At 42.0% G+C, this 21277-nt stretch overlaps 1 protein-coding gene across 1 annotated transcript in view; it reads right to left on the bottom strand.

Moving 5' to 3' along the window:
- Positions 1–19284, bottom strand: part of TNN (tenascin N) — an 85374-nt gene extending 66090 nt beyond the window's left edge. Inside the window, exons 1-3 of the mRNA XM_027868367.1 lie at positions 19198–19284; positions 4531–4984; positions 140–514 (exon numbers count right to left, since the gene is read on the bottom strand). Coding sequence (XP_027724168.1) covers positions 140–514; positions 4531–4942 — 787 coding nt within the window. The 5' untranslated portion in view covers positions 4943–4984; positions 19198–19284. The remainder of the gene's footprint in view (positions 1–139; positions 515–4530; positions 4985–19197) is intronic.
- Between the last annotated feature and the right edge of the window lie 1993 nt (positions 19285–21277).

Raw genomic sequence — 21277 nt, 5'->3', positions numbered from 1 at the left:
GGGAGAGAGGCAGAGAGGGAGGGGAGGAAGAAGGGAGGGAGAAATGGAAGGAGGAAGGGAGAAAAGAGGGAAGTAGAGAAGGATGGAGGAAGAGAGGAAAAGTTGGAATAGGAATAGCCTAGGAAGAGATGCTTCTCACCCTGGGAGCAGTCCAGGCCGGTGAAGCCCTCCTCACAGTAACACTCTCCTGTGTCACAGAAGCCATGGCCACTGCAGTCATTGGGACATCTCTTCTCACTGCAGTCCTCCAATGTGAAATCCTCATGGCAATGGCAAACGCCCCTCACACAGATTCCATTCCCACTGCAGTTCTCAGGGCAGGGCAGGTAGCCACAATCCTCCCCAATGTAGGGCTCATCACAAACGCATCGGCCATCCACACATCGCCCATGGCCGCTGCACCCCCCAGGACAGCTGGGGCGGGAGCAGTCAGGGCCTTCCCAGCCTTCATCACACCTGCACCCACAAATGTCTTGGGTGAAAACTCCATGCCCACTGCAGAGGTTGCTGAGGCCTGAGCAGAAAAGTATCAGGTTCCAAAGAACAAAGAAAGAAGGAGGGGCAAGTGGGGAGATGGGGAAAAGAAAAAACAAATAATGATGATTTGGAAACACCAAGGGAGACCTGAGAATCTTCTTCCCTGGAAATCTTAGAGAAATAACATTCATCTCTTCTATTTATCGACATTGATTCAGATATGCTTTGGAGCCAGAGGTGGGTGCTAGATTCAAGTAAACAGTGGTTAATTGGGAGTGATGAAGCAAAGCCTGAAACCAACCTATTTCAGACTCCCCCAAAACCCATCACCCAGTCCACTTCTTCAGTTCTCCAACGTAAGATTAGACAAACCATCTCATTTCCCCGTTTCTTCTCACTCCAGGTAACAATTATATGAATTCTCCTGATGCTTTCCTTCTCTATGATTCTCTTTTTTTAGTGGGGGGAGGGAGTGGTAACAGGCGCCCAGACCTGTGATTTTGTTTGTTTGGAGAAATCCCAGCGAGGAAACTCATAGTGCCAATATAGACCGGCATCTACCCTACAACATATAGTAACAGAGAATTGTAACTCCAAGGTCAGTTCTCTATCCATTACACAATGGTTGCCTCTTATGGTAAATCCATAATACATTATAATAACGATAATAATAATAATAACTCACTTTCATGAGATGTAATATGATATAAGGGATAGAGCGCTGACCTTAGAATGATGAATCCCTGGGTTGGAGTTCCACCTCTGACATATACTGGCTCTGTGACCCTCAGCAAGTGATTGAACTTGTCAATGCTCTAATAACTCTCTAAGGTGATCTATTCGAGAGGAAGTGCTGAGCTGCACTGAGAGTGAGGGAGTTTCCTCATCCGGGAGGTCACTATTCCAGAGAAACCATAGGACTAATCCTCATACCTTAGATTTACATGGCCCTAGTTTAAAGTTTTCAAAGTGCTTTCTTATGCATCAGCTCATCTGATCCATACAACATGCTATGAGGTAAGCAGCGTAGTTATCCTAATGTTTTTTCGATGAGAGACCTGAGCATCAGAAAGATTAAATAGAGTCCATAGTCACACAGCTGTGGCAGTGACAAGATTAGGATCCAATAACTTTCTTATTCTTACTCTAGGTTTTCTTATTTTCTGCTTGTTGCAAAAGGGACTCTAACTGCTTTGAAAGATGTTAGATCACTAGACCTAGTAGAATAATACAAAGAAGAACTTAATCACAGAAAGAGGCAGGGGCTAATTTTCCCCAAGACTGAAAGTTTAATTAGATTTCGGGTCTCCTGGTTCATGAAGCAAGGAATCCTGCTTTTCCTTGTTATATAAAGCTGGGTTATTCAAGGCTAGAGTCTTGCTCTCTGAATTAAGGCCAAATAAAAGTCAAGGATGGTGGTTCTGACCCAACTAGAAGATGGTACAAAACAGCCATGTGGCTGTATAATAGAGTAGAAAGAACCTTGGCTCCGGAGACAGAAGATCTGCATTCAAAATCTAGCCCTGCTGCCTACTACCTCTGCGTCGATGGGAAAGTTTCTTTCCTTTCCTGAGCCTTGGTTTTCTCGCGTATAAAATGAGAGTAATGGATTAAGATGAATCCAAAGGTCCCTTCCTATTCTAAATCCCACGGTTATCCAGGGATAAACATATCTTTGGGGGGATTAAGCAGGTACTGGGGTTTTTTCCCACAGATGTCAGTTTTCACTGTGTCTATAGTCAGAGGTAAGTGATGGGCAGATTAACAGTGTAAATAAAGTCTTGAATCTCTAACTGTGGGCCCTCATCCTTGCTGCCATATTGCACATGGTCAAGACCTCCATGACTTCCTATCCTCTCATGCCCTCTCCTGCTTCCTATGTTGCCTCCCTTTCTTCCTACAATGAGTTTCCAAAGTGGACTATGCCCATCTTCCCTTCCTTTTGGAACATCTGTACCCCATGTACAATGACTCCATGTGCATTATATTAGGGATGCTATTCTACCTCTCTTTCCACCTCTTAAATAATCAAGGTAGGTTTTGTTAACTTTCAGTCAGACAGGAATCTAATTGGGCCCCAAGACGAAAAAAGATAGACCACCATAGCATGGAGCACAGTGATAGGCAGCCAGTCAACTGTGGAACCAAATGACCTAGACAAGGCATCTCTCATCATTAAAACCCAGAGCTTGGAACTAAAAGAAAGAGACTTCCTGCCTCAGTTACCAAGAAATGCCTGTTCTCTGAGTCTGGGCCTCCAGGCAAGTACCTACCCTTTAGGACCCTAAGGAAAGAACAGAAAACTAGGGGGCAGATCTCAGCCAAGGTGGTGATGGGGTGGGGGAGGGACTGGATGAGAGAGGGAAGGAAGCTTAGCTCCTTCAGAAACATGAGGACTCAGAAATAGCATGAGTACTGAGTAATCCACCAAAAATAGACTACCCCCACCCACACACCCCCACTCATATTAATTTGCTGGGAAAGGGTCTGTGACTTACTCTACCTTCTCAGAGATATGGTGGCCCCTGAAGTACCACTTTTTATTCATACTGTTTCCCCACACTTACTTTGCCCTCCCACCAAGTTGCCTCTGTCCAGTCCTCTGTCTTAACTCTAAGCAGAATCCAACCATATTGACATCACAAGGTGGTGGGTAGCATTGTAGATAAAGAAGCCAAGGATGATGGAGCCCCGGGGAAAAGAGTTAACAACTGGACAAATTTGGAGGAGGAAGGCCATAGGACACTATGGAGAAAGCAACAAGGTCCACTGGAGGCAAGGCAGTGTGGCCCAATGGAAGGAGTGCCAGAAAACTTGGGTTTGAATTTGAGCCCTGCTGTAACCTTGGGTAAGCTGTTTCACCTTCCCAGCTTTGTTTCCTTATTTTTGAAAATGAGGAAGGTGTTGTTACTGTTGTTTGTTGTTGTTGTTATTGTTATTGTGTCATTTCATTCGTATCCAACTCTCTGTGACCCCGTTTGGGGTTTTCTTGGCAGATATACTGGAGTGGTTTGCCATTTCCTTCCCCAGCTCATTTTACAGTTGAAGAACTGAGGCAAACAGGGCGAGGTATATTATGATCCCTTCCAGCTCTAAGAGACTTCTAAGCAAGCTTTATCTGAATGAAATAAACAGCATTTACATTTTAAATAAAATAATATGCAAAACGGCATATAATATCTGAGTGAACATTTGGGGCCTCTTTGTGTTTTTAATTAAAAAATAGAACTCTATTACTGTTTGTAATTCAGACTGTTAACATCTTCCTTGGGGCTAAGGCTGGATTTGTAGGGAATAATAATAGCGAACATTTATGTAGCACCTTAAGGTCTGAAAAGTGCTTTACATTCTGTATCTCAAATTATTCTCACAACAACCCTGTGTGACAGGTGTGATTATTATCCCCATTTTATAGATGAGGAAACTGAGGCTGAGAAAGGTTAAAAATCTTGCCCAAGATCACGTGTCTAGTAAGTATCTGAGCCAAGTTTTAAATGTAGATCTTCCTAACTCCAAGTCTGGCCTTTTGTCCCCTATGCCACATAGCTAACTGTATGACCAGTTGGGGAATTCTTTTTTCATATATATATATAGTTACTAAATTGGATTTTTTTCAATTAACAAACATTTATTTTCTCTCTTCCCCATCTTCCCTTTGCTCCAAGAAAACCCTTGTAATACAGTTAAGCAAAACAAATTCCCACTTGGCCATATCCTAAAAGGGAAGCGCTTAGAAAGACTTAAAAACTTAAAAAACAATCCACCATGATTCCAGAGAACTAATGAGACTTCCTGATAGGGAGGTCATGAACTAAATATGTAGCTGGATAATTCTTGACTGAAATCCTTATGAGGCTTCAGGGCAATTTCAGAGCTCTGGAACCTGGCCCTCACCCGGCTTAGGTTCCCAGGAGCTGTTACCCATGAAGCTCCTGTCTATGCACAGGACCACAGCACCATGAAGACCCAAGAGCAACGACTAGGAATGCCACAGGCATCATGGACCATGGATCACAATGGAACCATCCATCAGAAGACAAGACATGCATTCACCTGGGGCTCCCTGGCAGCACTGCTGAGTCCCACACTTCTCCTTCATCTCTGCCATCTCTTCCTCCAGCTTCTTCACCCGGGCCAACAGGTCCTGGAGGCTGCCTGACAATTCGCAGTCTCTCTTTGGGGTCTGAAGGCGGATATTGTGCCGGAAGATGATATTCTGATCTTCACCGGCCTCCCCAGGGAGGAGCAGCGTTCCCCCCTCATCTCTGAGTGGTTCAGGATCAGCCTCCACCTGGATCAGGGAGGACTTCGGTACATCAATCTTGTAGGTGTGGCTAAACATAACCTGCTTCTCTTGATTGCTGCAGATGACGGGGTCAGGAGTTGCTGGAGCTGATGCTGTCTGTAATATGGACCAGAGCAGGAGCCCCAAAGGGAAATAAAATATATGGTAGAAACCCATCATGCGCTTCCTTGGAGCCAAGGAGAATAGATTCTTCCTGGAGGCCTGTATCCAGAGGAGGAAATAAAAAAAGAGTCACAGGACCATAGAGTGGCAGAGTTAGAGGCCACTGTGTCCAGCCCTACCACACATTTTACAGATGAGGAAACTGAGGACCAGAGAAGTCAACTGATTTGCCCACAATCACACAGCCAGTAAGTGACAAAGTTAGGACTCAAACCTAGGTCTTCCGGCACCCCTCCCCCCAGTCCTCATTCATGGATTTCAAGAATTTCCAAGGAAATGACACAACACATGGGTCCACTATCCCCTGGTAGCTTTCCAGAACAGGACGTTGAAGCCAGATATTAGCTGCCCTGCTTCCACTGCCATCATGGGACCTATGGCCCTGGGAGACTGATGACAGACTCTTAACCTCAAGCAATGGATAGAAGTTCACAACTCATTTCCTCTGAGTACTACAAACTATTTCCCCATTCTGTTTTTCTATAACTCTAGGTTCCTATCAAGTTGAAATGGATCAGAACCTGATTACATTGACATGTAACTTACAGGTTTTTAAAATGAACAACTACATTTTAAACTCTACTCCTGTACTAACCTAGCAATAACAATTGAAAATTACCAATTACTAATTAACACACTATCCTCTTAGAAGTAGAATTCTGCAACTAACTTGGGTTGCCTGGGGAATTTTGGAGGATGTGAATTAATTAATAAATAAATCCACAAGCATTTGTTAAGCACTTATTATGTGTAAGGCACTGTGCTAATTGCTAGAGATACAAAAAAAAAAAAGAAAAATATTGTCTACCCTCAAGGAGCTTACATTCTAATGGGAGAAACAACATGGACATATAGGTATACACAAGATCCATACAAAGTAGAGACAAAGTAACCATAGAGGAAAAGGTACTAGCAACCAGGGTGGGGAGGGGAGGGAGGAAAGGGCTTCTATAGTAAATTGTGCTTGAGCTAAATTGAAGGAAACCAGGGATTTCAAGAAGCAGAGGCAAGGAGAAAGTGCGTTCCATGAGACATGGAGGATAGCCAATGCATGGAGATGGAGATGAGTGTTGTTTATGAGGAACTGTTGAGTGCATGCGTGGGAGTAATGGATAAGAAGACCATTAAAATAAGAAGGGGTTAGGATATAAAGAACTTTAAATTCCAAAAAAGAGAGGTTTATAGTTTATTCTAGAGGTCATTAAGAAACCAGTGGAGTTTATTTATTGAGGAGAGGGTGGCACAGTCACATTTGTACTTCAGAAAGATCATTTTGGCAGCTGCGTGGAGGCTAGATTAGAGTGGGGAGAGACTTCAGACAGAGAAAAAAGTTAGAGGTCTATGTCCACAGTCCAGGCAAGAAGTGATGAAGTCCTGAGCTAGGATGTTAGTTGTCTGAGCAGAGAGGAGGAGATGTATATGAGAGATGTCATAGAAATAGATATAATAAGATTTGACAACTATTTGCATTAGAGTTAAGAAGGACATTGAAGTTACAATCCTAGAAAAATGGGAGGATGGTGGTACTCTCAACAGTGACAAGAAAGATAAGAAGCAGAGGGATTAGAGGGTTGGAGAGGGGAGACTCAATAAGAAATAAATTCAAAAGGAAATTTAGATGGCACATTTATATCCATCAAGACCTTAGAATAAAAGTTCCTACAAAGAAGGAACTGTATTTGTATCCATTCTGAAAAGAGCAGAGAACAGAATGTATGTAAATATGAAAACAGCATTAACCATAGCCTGGTTCCGGTTCTGCTGCTAACATGATCTTGAGCAAATAACGCCAATTCTTTGGGCCTCAGTTTCTATGGATTAGACTAGATAGTTTTGGAAAGGTTGAGTTTGAGATGTTTTGGGGACATCCATTTAAAAATATCCAACAAATAGAGAAGTGGAACTCATGAGAGAGATTAAGGTCAGATATAGAGATCTGGGAGTTATTTGCAAATCATTTGTTCGTTTCCAGCAAGTAAGCACCTACTGCGTGCCACTGTCAAAAACTCCCCCTTTCTGGTCAAAAACAAAGCTGTAAAAGTTAACTCCTCCTCTCTCCCTGTCCCTTTCATCTCACTAATCTTCTGGGGCACAAATCGAGTGCAGATGACTTTCCAAAGAAGTTTTGAATCAATGCAAAATAGCCCACAAACTCTTGCCATAAACCACAGAAGGGCTGCCCAAAACCTTCCTTTACAATGTTTGTTTTTGGAGACTGGAAGATGAGAACCCCCAGGAACCCTAGCATTAGCCCCCAGTGTTACTCGTCATCCTCAGCTGCAACATGATGTGCTAATTACAGCCCCAAAGATTCCACACATTGTTCTCAGATTTTCCTGCACAGGCTGATTGCTCAAAAGAAATTGGGGGGCAAGGGGACCTTTTCAACCTAGCACATCTGTCAAGTGTATAAGAGGAAAAAAAGAATTCTTCTGAATTTTCCAGCCTACACACTGAAGCAAAGACGTTTTCCTCGTTGTTTTAACATGTAGGGAAGGAGGTGACGCAACCAAATTTTTCAGTATAGACAGATGTCTGTTGGTGAGAGAAGGGGACAGATGGAGCGCAAAACAGAAATTAGTGATTCAAAGAAGTACCACTAATGGATGAAGAAGATTTTCCTAATTTTGAGGACTATTAAAATGAGAAACAGTTTCCCAGGAAATGTAATGGAAAGCCCACAGGAAAATATTATAAAACTTCCCTGCCAGCTTCCTAGGCAACAGAGAAGATGATAGTTAGTACGTCTTTTACATCCACAATTTCTCTAGTTCTGCTTAGGATAGCATTGAGGGGCCATGAGATGCTATGAATAATAAGACTCAGAACACCAGCTGATCCCCATTTTCTTGGGAGATCTATGAGTTCAGTCCTCCTGATCGTCACCTAAATGGGATCATTTCTTGCTGTCTGTTCCCTACAGGCAGACTCAGTCTGAGTTAGTGTACATGTATTGAAAAAATCCACTAAGCGGTTTGTCAAATAAGTTGAATGTTTTCTTCCCTGTTAAACTTAAAAGGAATAGAGTTTTCTTTTGAAAGTAAGGGATTCGAGGCATTTCATGGGTACTTAACTAGAATTTTCAAGGCAGCATATTATAGTGGCTAGACCACTGGACTTGGAGTCAGGAAAATATGGATTCCAATCCTATCTTTGATACTTACTAGCTCTATGGGCACAGGCCAGTCTTAGCCTTGGTATCCTCATTTATAAAATAAGAATAACAACACTTCCCAGTGTTTCCATGAAGCTCAAATGCGATAATCTACATAAATGCCAATTATTGCTATATTAATCAATCAGTAAATCCTATTGCTACTCTCCCTTGGCATTGCTACTGCCAGTCTCATTGAATGATAAACTATAGATCAATGGAAACTTTTTCCCATCAAAGAAGTGTGCTTGTTAACATGGGAAGTTATAGACTTCCTTTCCTAGGAGAACAATGGAGAGTGTTAAATTGTTCAACTATTGGATTAAACTGGAGAAACTACTGCCTATCTGGGATGGCTTAGTGTAGGGATCCTAACCTGAGATCTGTGAACTTTTTAAAAAAGTATTTTGATAGGGGGCAGCTAGGTGGCACAGTAGAGAGAGTACTGGTCCGAGAGTCAGGAGGACCTGAGTTCAAATCTAGCCTCAAACACTTACAAGCTGCGTGACCCTAGTCACTTAACCAAAATTGTCTCAAAAAAATATTATAATCGTATTTCACTATAATTGGCTTCCTTTAGAATTCTATTTATTTTATCTTATGCACTCAAAAACATTATATGCTTCACCAGACTATCAAATGGGTCCATGTTACACACATGAAAAAGGTTAAAAACTCCTAGTTTAGATAAAAGTCTGAGTAGGGACAGGGGGATGGTAGATGACTTCTCCAAACCAGTATTTAGATGACTTACTTTCAATTCAAATTCTCTGAAAAGAAACTGGCACACTGGGATAGGAATGAATAATACTGTCTGCCCTGAACAAAGAGCTAAAACCAATTTCTAGCCACTGCTACAGATATTTATATTTAATGACAGGGTTTTCTCCTTCCCCCTCTTCCCTCACCCCAACATTATCATTAACCACAAATTGGTATAAATGAAGGCACCATTTCTGGTTTTAGAACTCCACTATCTGTGATTTCCAAAAGAGTCACTTAGGAAGATATTCCTAATGGTCTAAGCATTTGGGCAGACACCAATGAGTTATACATAATCTCTGTCTCTCTTCCTACTGACTATATGATTCTAGTTATTTCCCCAATTCATGTCTCAATCTCTTCATCTGTGAAATAGGAGTAGCATTTTAATTTAGCCTTCTATCCCAACCCACAGGAGTATCAGAATTGCCCAATGATTGGTTTCAAATACTGCTAGAAAATCAGGTTTAAAATACTGTTCACTCCAGCACAGGTATATTTCTAAACTCAACAAGAACTACAGAAATTTGCTCTGATGGGATGGGAAAATTGATATCAATGTTTTAACTTTCAAGAAAGTGTCTGACGGCCACAGAGACTGACGTGTCCATAATAACCAGTAGCAGATCCTGATATTTTGGAGAGACAAATGAACCAATGGCAAGACCTTGTCTCTGTTTTTGACAACCCCCTTCCTATTCCCCTACCCCCCCACACACACTTTCCTTCTGCCAAGACATTTCTTCCCATTGAGAGATCTAACAGGCCTTAACAAACAAATTGTTATTCTTTCACAGCCGAAAGAGATATGGCAATCCTGAATGCTTCCCAGAGTTACAGCCACAGGGATGGAGTCAGAATTCCTGACCAAGGTAGGACTCTATCAACCAACTTTTTCACCCATCAGCTGAGCCAGCTAAGTGTCTAGCGTCCTAGCACCGTGAGAACATGTCTATCATGCTTTGTGATGGAAGTCTGACCCAGCTCCCACATCATTACAGGAAGCTGGGTCAAGCTGCTCCCTATGGGAAAAAGACCGAGCCGGGTAGGACCTCAGCACAGAGGGGCCATTTACTCTCCCTCTGAGCTCATTCAGATTCTTTCTCTGCACTTTGCTCCCATTGATCTAATTTAGGTGACTTTGCGATGGCCTTTGACTTGAAGCAGCAAGGTGCTGACCTGCGTTTAGATGGGGAAACCATTCAGCATGTGTTGACTTTACCTCAGTGTCATATCCATCACCCAGAGCTACATTTATTTTTATAAACGTTACCACGGCAATTGTGGAAATCCCTGGTCAAAGTCAAGTGAATATCAAATCCAGCCAACTCAAAATAAAATGAATATTTCTGAGAGGTCCCCTGAACTTGGGGGCCAAGCAGAATCCAAAACTGAGACCATTTTTTCTGGATAATCCAGTCAAACTTCTTCTTTAATTTCAACAGACAGAAGGTCGTTGAGGGGGTTGGGCTGGAATTATCAAGATAATTGAGATTGTGACACCCTGGATAGACGTTGAAACTCCACAACTGTCTGTCAGCAACATGTTTTTTCCTGATAGGAACCAGAAACAATCCGGTGCTTGGTGAGACGCAACATGGTGTTAAAAAAAAAAAAAAAAGGCAATGTCATAAAGGGGAAAGACCACTAGCTTCAGAGTCAGGAAACCTGAGATGAAATCCCAGCTCCAACATTTATTTGTGTGACCTTAAGCAAATGCCTTATCCTCTATGACCCTTAGTCTCTACCTCCCACAATGGGAATAACAATCCTTGTATTACCAACCTCACAGTGTTGCTATATGGAAAATACTTTGCAAAGTTCTGTGAAGATTGTTGTAATTACTACATGCTCAGAGAAAAGTGACACTCAGAGGATGCTCAGATGCTCAGAGAAAAGAGCAGCTTGGCCCTGGGTCAGCTTAGCCGAGAGCCAACAAGCTATGTAACCTCTGGAATTTAACTTCATTTCTCCACATTTCCTCATCTCTCAAGTTGAGACTGTAGGATTAATATCTGAAGGGAACCTTAGAGTTCATCTGGTTTAGCCCTATCATTTTGCAGATGAGTAAAACTCTTAAGAGTCTCTCTCAGCCTCAGTTTCCTCATCTGCAAAATGGGGATCTGTAAAATAAGCCCTAACTCCCAGGGCTGTTGTGTGGTTCAAATGAGATAGCATATGTAAAGTACTTTGCAAACATTAATGCACTATATAAATGCTAGCTATAACCAGGGCAGGGCAAGTGGGGCTTTATCCTAGGCCTTCCTCCACCCAGTAATGAGGCACTCCATTATGCCACCCACCCAACTTCTCCACTCACACACATATAATACATGCAGCAAGGAAGAGGCCTGAAGGGATACATGAATACATGATACATGAACCTGCTTGGCTTGGGTCAGGTCAGCAGGTAACTACTGGTCCTTCCTGGTTACACTGACTTCACTTCTCAGGGGAAGGATTTGGAGTTATCCCTGTCTAGGGACAGAAATGCTCATTATGGAGGAGAGATCAATTCCACTCCTGTGGGGCTCCCTAGATGGGCCATGCACAGCCTAACTAGAAGCTAGTTAATAAGAAAAAACTTGATGTTACTTTCAAAACATCCTCTTGTCTGTGCTTCCTTCTGCACTTTCTGTTCTCTTTTGGGCATTTTAAAATATGTTTGTGTGGCCCTCTTTTGGGGGGAAGGGAGGCATCACTGTTGCTAATCCTCCCTCCTCTCACCCCCTCCCTCAATTAAAAATTGAAAAGAAAAAAAAACCTGATAGCTGTTTCTCAGTCTTCACTCTTCTTGAGACTTCGTGGCAGGTTTTAACACTGCCGATCACCTCCTAGACACGCTCTCCTCTCTGGGATTTCATGACAATGATCTCTCCTGGTTTTTCCTCCCAGCTGCCCCCTCCCCAGTCTTACACAGCTTCTCCAACTCCTTTGCTGGATCTTCATCCACGTCCCAAAGCTAAGCATGATCCTAAGGTTCTCTCCCGGACCCTCTTCTCTAGCTCTGCCATGTTTTCTCAGTGATTTCATCTGCTCCTGTGGCATCAGTTATCATCTCTTTAAATGACTCTCAGATCTACAGCCCCAATTTCTCTCCTAACCTCCAGTCTTGCTTCACCAAATATTAGACATCTCCATGTGGTTAGTTCCTAGGCATTTCAAACTCAACATATTTAAAAGGAAATCATGATTTCCCCTCTAAACCTGAACTTCTGTCTATCTGTTGGTGTGGTGGATAGAGTACTGGACTTGAAGTCAGGAAGACCCAAGTTTAAATGTGCCTCATACACTTACTAGCTGTATGACCTTGGGCAAGTCACTTAACAACTTCTGTTTGCATCAATTTCTTCATCTGTAAAATGGGGATAACAGCACCCTCCCTCCCAGAGTTGTAGTGAGGATCAAATGGGATAATATTTATACAGTGCTTAGCCCAGTGCCTGGCATATAGTAGGTAGTATGCTAGTTGTTATTATTACCATTAGAACCACAATCCTTCCATTCACCTAGGTTCGTAACTTTGGCCTCATTTTCCCTTCTTTCTCCCTCATCCCCACATACAGTTACTTGCCAAGTCTTACTAATTCTGCACCTACAATGTGTCTCCCCTCCTCTCCACTCTTACGAGGAACACTCCAGTCTAGGATTTTATCTGCACTTAACTAGTGAATTACAACAGTCTCCTCCAGATCTCAGTCTCTCTCCTCTACAATCCAGCCTCCACGCTGCTGCCAAAGGGATCTTCCTGAAGCAGAAATCTGGCCCCCGGGCTGCTCCTCTGCTCAAAAACCTTCTCTGGATCCACTGTACTTCTAATGTAAGATAAAATTCCTCTGCTTATCATTTAAAACCCTTCACAGTCTGGCTCCATTCTACCTTTCCAGGCTAATGTCACATCTACTACCCTTCCGGCTCTCTCCCTTCCAGGTGAACAGGCCTGATTGCTGTTCCCTAAACGGAACCTTTTATCTCCCCCATCTCTGTGCTTTTGCACATGCAGCGGTCAGCTACTGGAGTAAACTCCTTCTTGACTTTGACCTCCTAGAATTCCTACCTCCTTCAAACCTAAGCTCACATACCCCCTTCTGCCAAAAGGCTTCCCTGATCTCCTTAGTTATTAGGGCTCTCTTCCTCCTCAAATTATTACCTATATGGGATGCTTCTATCTGTATATTCTATCCTCCCAGCAGAATGTAAGCTCCTAGAGGGTGGAGACTGCTTGTGTCCCCAGAGTCCTGTACAGTGCCTTTGGATTGAAATGACATCTTATTGTGGTTCCCACAACCATCCCACCAGTTAGCAGAGTAAATAAGGCTGTAAGTGGCCAGTATGGAGTAACAATAGGAAATGGATACTAAGAGTGTGAGGGAGGAAACAAAAAAAGTCACTTGCCAAAACCGCCTCCTAAATGGATTAAGGCCACATTCGGAGACTGTGTGCTAAATTAAGAAAAGCTAAGTAGGCCCCAGTGAATCGCCCTTGGTCTGCAAGCTGCAGATAAGCACCAGACATTCACAGTAAAACCAGAGAAACATTATAGGCAACCCTAAGGTGGTACAGATAAGACTTAGGCCATCCCCCCATTAGAACCCTATTAAAATAGGACCCCAAAGCCTTGCCCCTTGAGCACTCTTCCAATTGCTATGGGTCCAAGCTACCAGAGTGTTCCCAACTCCCCTCTGCAGTTATTGAAATGGCTCTAGGGGCCCCTCTCCCTCCCAGGCTGTCTGCCTCTCTCTCCCAGCCCACTTCCCATGCCGGCTGCCCCTCTACTCTTTGTGCCTTATTAAAGTATGATTGATTCCTGACTCGCTGCCAGTGTGATCATTCCTGGGGAGTGCCCAAAGAATTGGGCTTGTTCGCTCTGCCCCAACCAGGACCTCCTCATGGCCTCTTTCCTCACAGTATAAGCCAGATACCTGGCCTGAGCCTTCATTTGTCAGCAGCCACAACTACCACAGGCAAGCATGGCACCTTGAATCCAATGATAGAAAACAAGGGCCGACAAGAAACCCTGTGCCCCTCTGGATAAGGATCTGCCCTCAGGCTGGCCTTAATAGAACAGCCTTGCACAAAGTTAATAAATGCTTATTGGATTGGATCACAAGCTGCCAGATGATCCAAATAGGTGAGCCTCTCTCCTCACTCATGACACTGTCTTACAGTTTCTGTGTTCCTATCCCCCATCCCCAACTGACAGCAACTGTCCCGTACAGAAAGTTCTAGTTATAGCTCTGTAGATATGGAAACTCAGATCCAGAGAGGTAAGTGACTTCCTAAGGCTTTATAGGAAATAAATGGAAGAGAGTTAGGATTTGAACCCAGGGTCTTTGACTCCAAATCCATCACTCCCACAATTCCACTACAACATGCTGTCTCCAAAAAAGTTTTACCCAAACATGACAATATCTACCCATATCTACTTTGTCCATTTATAGTCAGAATTAAATGAGATAATGTTTATGAAAATTTTTGAAAGGTTAAAAGTACTAAATAATGATAAAGTATAATCATTATTCCTTAGGCAAATTATAATTAGACCAAATGAGATTTTGTCCCAGATACAAATTAAGAACATTATGGTTGCTCTTCTCTTGACTTTAGATCACTTCCCGATAGGAGTTTTAACTATAACGAAAGAGAGCGGAGAGACGGAAGGAATGAGAAATTGGTATTACAATGATAATATTGGTATTATTAATTAATAGCATATTAATATTAACTAATAGTTGGTATTTACATAGCTCTTGGTTTACCAATCACTTTTTTTTTACAAATGCACAGAACGCAAAGAGCCTTTGAGACAGGTAGTATTGTCCCCCTTCTTACAGACTGAGTAATTGAAGTTCTGGGAAATTGAATGATGCCCAGGGTCACACAACTAGTGAGAGGCAGAGCTGGAATTTGAAACCAGACTTGGCTCCAAAAAGGAATATCAAATTTAGTTGATAAAGGGACCGTAGATGTCATCTAGTCCACCCTCTCCCCATTTTATAGAGGAGGAAACTGAGGCCTAGGAAAGTCAAATGATTCACCTAAGGTCACTGGGTTGTACAAAAAGTTTGAGACATAATTTCTGGGTAATTAATCCTTTTATTAATCATGTTGGCATATAATTAATTAAAGGGGTCAGTGACACTGTCAAATGCCAAAGAGGTGAGGCAACAACTCCACCTAGATAAGATAGCCTTGGTGGGGGTAAATTTTGGGGAAAGGTCAGGAATCTCCCCAGTAATTTATTATTTCATAATCATTCCTCTCAGTCACATAGGTGATAAATAGTACCTCTAGGTGCTTTAAATCCAATGCTCTTGTTACTAAATCACACTATTTATACATCTTCTATCTTCCTCAATACCCTCCATTCATTATCTCCAAAATCTACAAGTAGTGATCCTTGTCTTCCTAATACACATTAGCCTCTACATCCTTTGGCGATCAGGCATTGCTGAGTGGGAATTTCTGTCCTTTTGTATATGGACAGAAGTCGGTAGATCTATAACTAAGGCAGGGTAGTTTGGGCTTTGCCCAGACCAGGAAATTTGGAGGGCACTTTCTCCCTCCCCCACCCCCATCCATCTCTTTCCCCAGCGGCAGTGGAACTACCCACCCTAAACTGGACTTTTCCATTAGTATCTTGGCCATTCACTCTTTCTTCCCTAGGTAGACCCACTTCCAGCAGGTGAGAAACTGTGCTGTCCTGATTTGTATACTCTCCCCCAGCCGTACATAGTGCTAGGCCTGCAGTCAAGAAGACCTGCGTTCAAATCTGGCCTCAGACACTTATTAACTATGTGACCCTGGGCAAGTCACTTAACCTCTACTTGCTTCAGTTTCCTCAACTGTAAAATAGAGATAATAATAGTACCTACCTCCCAGGGTTGTTGTGAGGATCAGAAAGATAATACTGGTAACTTGCTTAGCATGGTGCCTAGCACTTAACAAATGCTTATTTCTTTCCTTCCCACCACACTAAGACTCCAGGGGAGTTTTCCTATCCCCCACCATTTGCCCCTGGGGAAAATTTTACTAGTGACAGCTGTAGAATGTAACATCCTAGAAAATAGTTTGAGTTCTTTTTAACAAAATATGCCATCTTTCATATACGAAGATGATACTAAAAAGGTCCAACTACCATTGAAAGGGAAAGTTCTCCGAGATTCTCAGTAAATTTACACAGACTCACTTTCATTCACTCAGTCTCCTTGAGGACAAGTAACACACATTGGTAGGATATAGCTAGGACCACCACGCTGACAGCATTTAACCAGCTTAGCCAATATTTTATTGCCAAAGCTGGTTAGTAAATAGGTAAGAATCTATGACCAACCTCATACTGAGCTAGGTTTTGTTTTTTTTTAATATGAGTTATGCACATCTAATATATCTATATCTATATGTAATTAAATGTTTTATATATAGCTATAGATGTAAAATATATCTATATCTATTTATCTAAATACACATCTCTCTATATACCTAATTGGGTGTGGATTTGGGGGTATAGGGAGTAAAGGAGAGGAAGTAGAGGGAAGCTGCACCGTGATAACTGAGGATGTTCTTATTGATGTGACCTATAACAGTCACATCTCTGTTTTTTATTTGCAAATTTTAGTTTGTTTTGGGTAATCTTGTGTATGGGTTACGTGAGAATATGGGCAAATCCCTAAACCTCTTGGTGCCCCAAGAAACTCTCTACATTTACTCACAGATGAGTTGCCAATCCAAATGATCAAGGTTCTTACAATGATGAAATCATAGGTCCAGACCAAGAAAAAGAGATATGGGTCATTGGGGTGAGGGGTGCAGCCCGTGGCCAAGGAACTGTGTGGCTAAGATTACTGACCTGTACAGGGAACAAATGCTATGCTTTGGTTGCAGTAACATGACATTCAGAGAATAGAGAGCTGGCCTCATAGTCAGGAAGAACTAAGTTCAAATGCTGCCTAAGACAATATGTGACCCTGGGAAAGCTATTTAATCTTTCTCAGTCTCAATTTCCTTCTCTATATGAGGAGGCCTAACTCAATGATCTCTAAGGCCCCTTCCAGCTCTCAGTCTATGATCACATAACCCAAGCTGGTCTTCTGAGCATGACCAGTTTGGCTGACATGGACCCCGCTGCATCCCCTACCACGTCCCCTATGATGTGGGTGTGGGTAGCTTCCTCAATTGGCTGCCTGTTACTTTAAAACCGGTAAGACCAAGAAGGTCACTCTCTTTTCCATCTTTTTAACCATGGGCTCCATGTTAGCCAAACTGGGCATGCTCAAAAGGCCAACCCAGGTTACAATCTTATGGCTGGCTCATAATAACTGCTTAATAAATTCTTGTTGGCTGACCAGATTCAAGTCCTGCTTCTGATATATACTGGCAATATGAACCCGAGCAAGTCATTTATTTACCTCTCTGCATTAGTAGAGGGAGTTTTCTCCCTAGGAATTCTCTAAACTAAGGAAATCATAGATCTAGTCAAAAAAAATACTATATTCAACGGGATCCTTAGCATAACACAGAAACTGGACCTGCCCTATGAGACCTTCTGCAATCTGTGGCTCAAATAGCTGCCAATAGCTTCCACAGGGGCAGTGAACACTGTCCACAGGCACTTTCTTGGGAACAGTCTACTACCCACACTTCAAACCAAAAACAAAATTTTTGAAAGAAAACCTCCAACCACAAGACATTTTGGGAGCAGCCCTACAATTTGCTTTCTTCTTCTACAGGAAACTGTGCAGCAGCCCAAATCAGGCTACTCAGGGAAAAAGGTACTGAATGAGAAGACCTGGGTCTAAATAGGTGACCTTGGACAAGATACTTCACCCCTCTGGGCCTCAGTTGCCTTGTCTGTAAGAGGTGAGGATTGGACTAAATAATCCTTAATGTCGCTTCAGTCTCTAAGAACTTATTCTGCAAGGCTCAATCCATTTTTGTTGAATGATTCATCAATGAGAAGGAAGAAACACTCTATAAAATAATGCCAACCAAATTCTTTACCAACCACCAATGATTTTTCCTCCCCTCGGGGGAAAAAAACATACCCAAGTTTTTTCTCCACTCTTTCCCTGCCTCTCAAGTTAGACAGAGTTTGGGAAATGACAAATTCTGAGGAGAGCTGTTTCTATATGGAAACACACTCTACCACTTGCTACTATGGGGACTAAGCCTTGCATTCTCTTTGCTTTCACCAGGTGAGCTGTCTGCTTTCACAGAATCAGAGAATCAGAGGTTCTTTCTCAACATAATGCTACAATCTCTTAAGATACCTCTGGAAGACATGAGCTGAAATCCTCCCTCAGATGCTGACGGAGTGTGACCCTGGGCAATTCACTTAACCTCTCTCTGCCTTATTTTCCTAATCTGTAAAATGGGGATAATACTAGTACCTACTGCCCTGGATGGTTGTGAGAATCAAATGAAAATATATATGTAAAAGGGCTTGAAAACTTTAAAAAGCCTTATACCTGCTATTATTGTTACTGCTAGCAACACATTCTCCCTAATACCCAGAGAACTTCAGTCCTCATTGCTAGCTCATTGTTATTATGAGTGGTTGATTATTACTACTTTGAGATTTTTCTCACAATACATTGCACTTGTTTGTAACTCAAATTCAGCACTTATTAAAGGAAAGCTTGCCTGTTGCCAAAGAATGGCTTTCAACGGGAGTATGCCCCAGCATTTCTGAAATGTGAAGTTATAACAAGGGAACATGGGAAGGTTATAGAGATATTTTTCCTCTTAATTAGCAGTCAAAGGTAAAAACTGGTGTAGTACTCTGATCAAAAGCAAAAGAACTCAAATCCTAACCCAAGTTTTTCTGAAGGAAAACAGGATAAGATAGCAATAAAAACCATTAAAATTGTAAAGAAAATCCCCAAAGAAAGCATAATCAATAATAATAATAAGAGAGAGCATTGCTGAAATACAATAAAATAAAAATATCTTCACATTAGTTTGTTTGGTTTGGTTTGGGTTTTTTTGTTTTGTTTTGTTTTTTGCCAAATAACTAGAAGACAGCCTTCCTAGGAGTTCAAAGATAGCGCTTTCTTTTTATATATTTTTATCAATATTCTTTCATTCAATTTCAATAAATTCCCACAAGGCAAATAGGCAGCAAGTTTACATTTTCCAGACACTGAGGCATGAAATATCAAAATGATGTGGTGAACATCAAATGGTAAATCCAGGTTGGAGGTGGGGGGGAGAAGGTTCAGGGTAGAAGAATTGTTTTCCTTCACTGCCCATCTAACATATTGTCTCTAAAGCCTACTGTCCCCTTCAGCCACTTTCTCTCTCTCATAGGTAAAGGTTTGAAGATCGAGATCCTTACCTCAGAAGTTACTGGGCACACCCCCACTCTTTTGTCACCTTAGGAGAACACCCTTGAGGGCTTAAGCCTGTCCTGGATCTCCTCTGCCCTCCTTTGTTCCAGAGAACCCTTCTTCCCTCTCTGAGTTTAAATCCCTTCTGGATAAGACCAGGATAGCCAATAGGGATGCTTGGGTGTTGCCCTTTCTTCCAGAGAGGGATTCCATTTGAGATCTAACAAGGAATTTCTTCTCTTACTCTTTATATTAACTGGAAAAAAGATGCACACTTTTCCCCATTTCTTCCTTCTGCTTTGTTTACACGGCAGCTAGAAACACTGGAGAATGTTTCCATTTAAGCAGACGCAAAGTTAAGCTATTAAAAGGATAGAATGTCTTGTGGCAGGGAAGCCAAGGCTTTGGATTTGTATGTGCTTATTTATTTGTACAGTCTCTTTCCTGTCTTGGGGGTTTCTGAGTCCTTTCTAGTGTCTCTTTAAGTTGAACTCTCAAGCATATGAGAAGTTTTTTGTGGTCAAACAGAATGGAGCAGAGGCATTTATGCTGTCCTCTTGCCATTTATAGTGTAGTTCTTTGCCATCCAAAGCGTGTAGTACATTAGAAAGAGGTTTGGATTTGGAGTTAGAGGAACTGAGTTCGAATCTTGGTTATGCAAATGACTATGTGACCCTGGGCAAGTTACATCCCTTCTCTAGCTGTTCCCTCATTTGTAAGATGAGAAACATTGGACCAGATGGCTCTAAAGTCTCTGCCACCTCTACATCTTATGATCTTTCCTCCTTGTAGGGGCTAGGAGACAAAGGCATTGTTCAAGATGATTGAAGACCACCCTATTTATTGTCTTCCTCCTAGATTCCCCTAAAGCATCACCGGCAAGGGAATATTGTAGTCGGGAACATAAAACTGCGCCCTGACACGATCCTTGCCATAATGGCCAGACTCTTGCTCCAACCCTGACAAAAATGGTAGGATCAGAAACAATAGGCCTATTGAATCTCTCTTTCCAATCCTTTTGTGTTCTATTAGCTCTTGGGACGTCAGAGAGCCGTCAACAACAGTGGGAGCTAGAGTAACAAGTCTGAAAATGTATTCTAACTCACACTATTCAAATTTACAATTATGTGAAATATAGTCATTGGTTCCAACCCAATGGAATTATGTAGTGTGAGTTCAAAGAATGCAACCACTTGGTGGGATTTATGATTCATAGCAATCAGGACCTAGCTATATTAGGGGTGACTGTTAGTTAACAGGTCCCTTCCATTGATAATAAGTGTAGGCAGAGGGAAGAAGGGAGGAGGAATTAAATTAGAGACAGAAACCACCAAATTGGACAGAAACCACCAAAAGTTCTTGGGTCTTTTTATTTCCTTCCTTAATCATCATCAAATGGTGTTTGACACCATTTACCCTGCTGCTAACAAGTGTGTCCCCACCCTTTCTCAATCTCATTCTTAGGTTACCTTTGTTTTTGTTTTTTTGTTTTGTTTTGGTTAGGCAATGGGGTTAAGTGACTTGCCCAGGGTCACCCAGCTAGTAAGTGTCAAGTGTCTGAGGCTGGATTTGAACTCAGGTCCGCCTGACTCCAGGACCAGTGCTCTATCCACTGTGCCATTTAGCTGCCCCACTACCTTTATTATTTATCCCTAGCATAAGAGCTAACATCATGAGTGTGCAATTGCCAATACATTATGATTTCAGAGCCACTAAGAAAGCCTTTTTACCACAAATAACTGTCCCTTTCAATTTTGCTGCCTTTTTCTCCTTGCCTTCAAACATATATTTCCTAACTAACCCCCTTCAATCTGCCCCACTTCCTTCCCACCTCCAACTTTCCTGAAACTGTACTTGCAATATGGAGCTCTAATTGCCTTCATTCAATCTAAGTTCTCCTTGACCTCTATGGACCATTTCATACTTTGATCAACCTTTCCTCAAAGTTCTTAGAAGGACAGATAAGTAAGGCAATGTTGGAACTACCATGTTAAATTTAATTTATATTTTTAAAAATATATATTTTCATATATATTTTAAACCTAATCCATACATAACAGAGTTTCATAGCATATACATAATACACAT

This window comes from Vombatus ursinus, unplaced genomic scaffold (genome assembly GCF_900497805.2).
Source record: "Vombatus ursinus unplaced genomic scaffold, bare-nosed wombat genome assembly UNPS02014789.1, whole genome shotgun sequence".
NCBI classification, from domain to species: domain Eukaryota; kingdom Metazoa; phylum Chordata; class Mammalia; order Diprotodontia; family Vombatidae; genus Vombatus; species Vombatus ursinus.
Note: the sequence above shows the minus strand (reverse complement) of the source record. Positions and strands in the feature narration are given on the sequence as shown.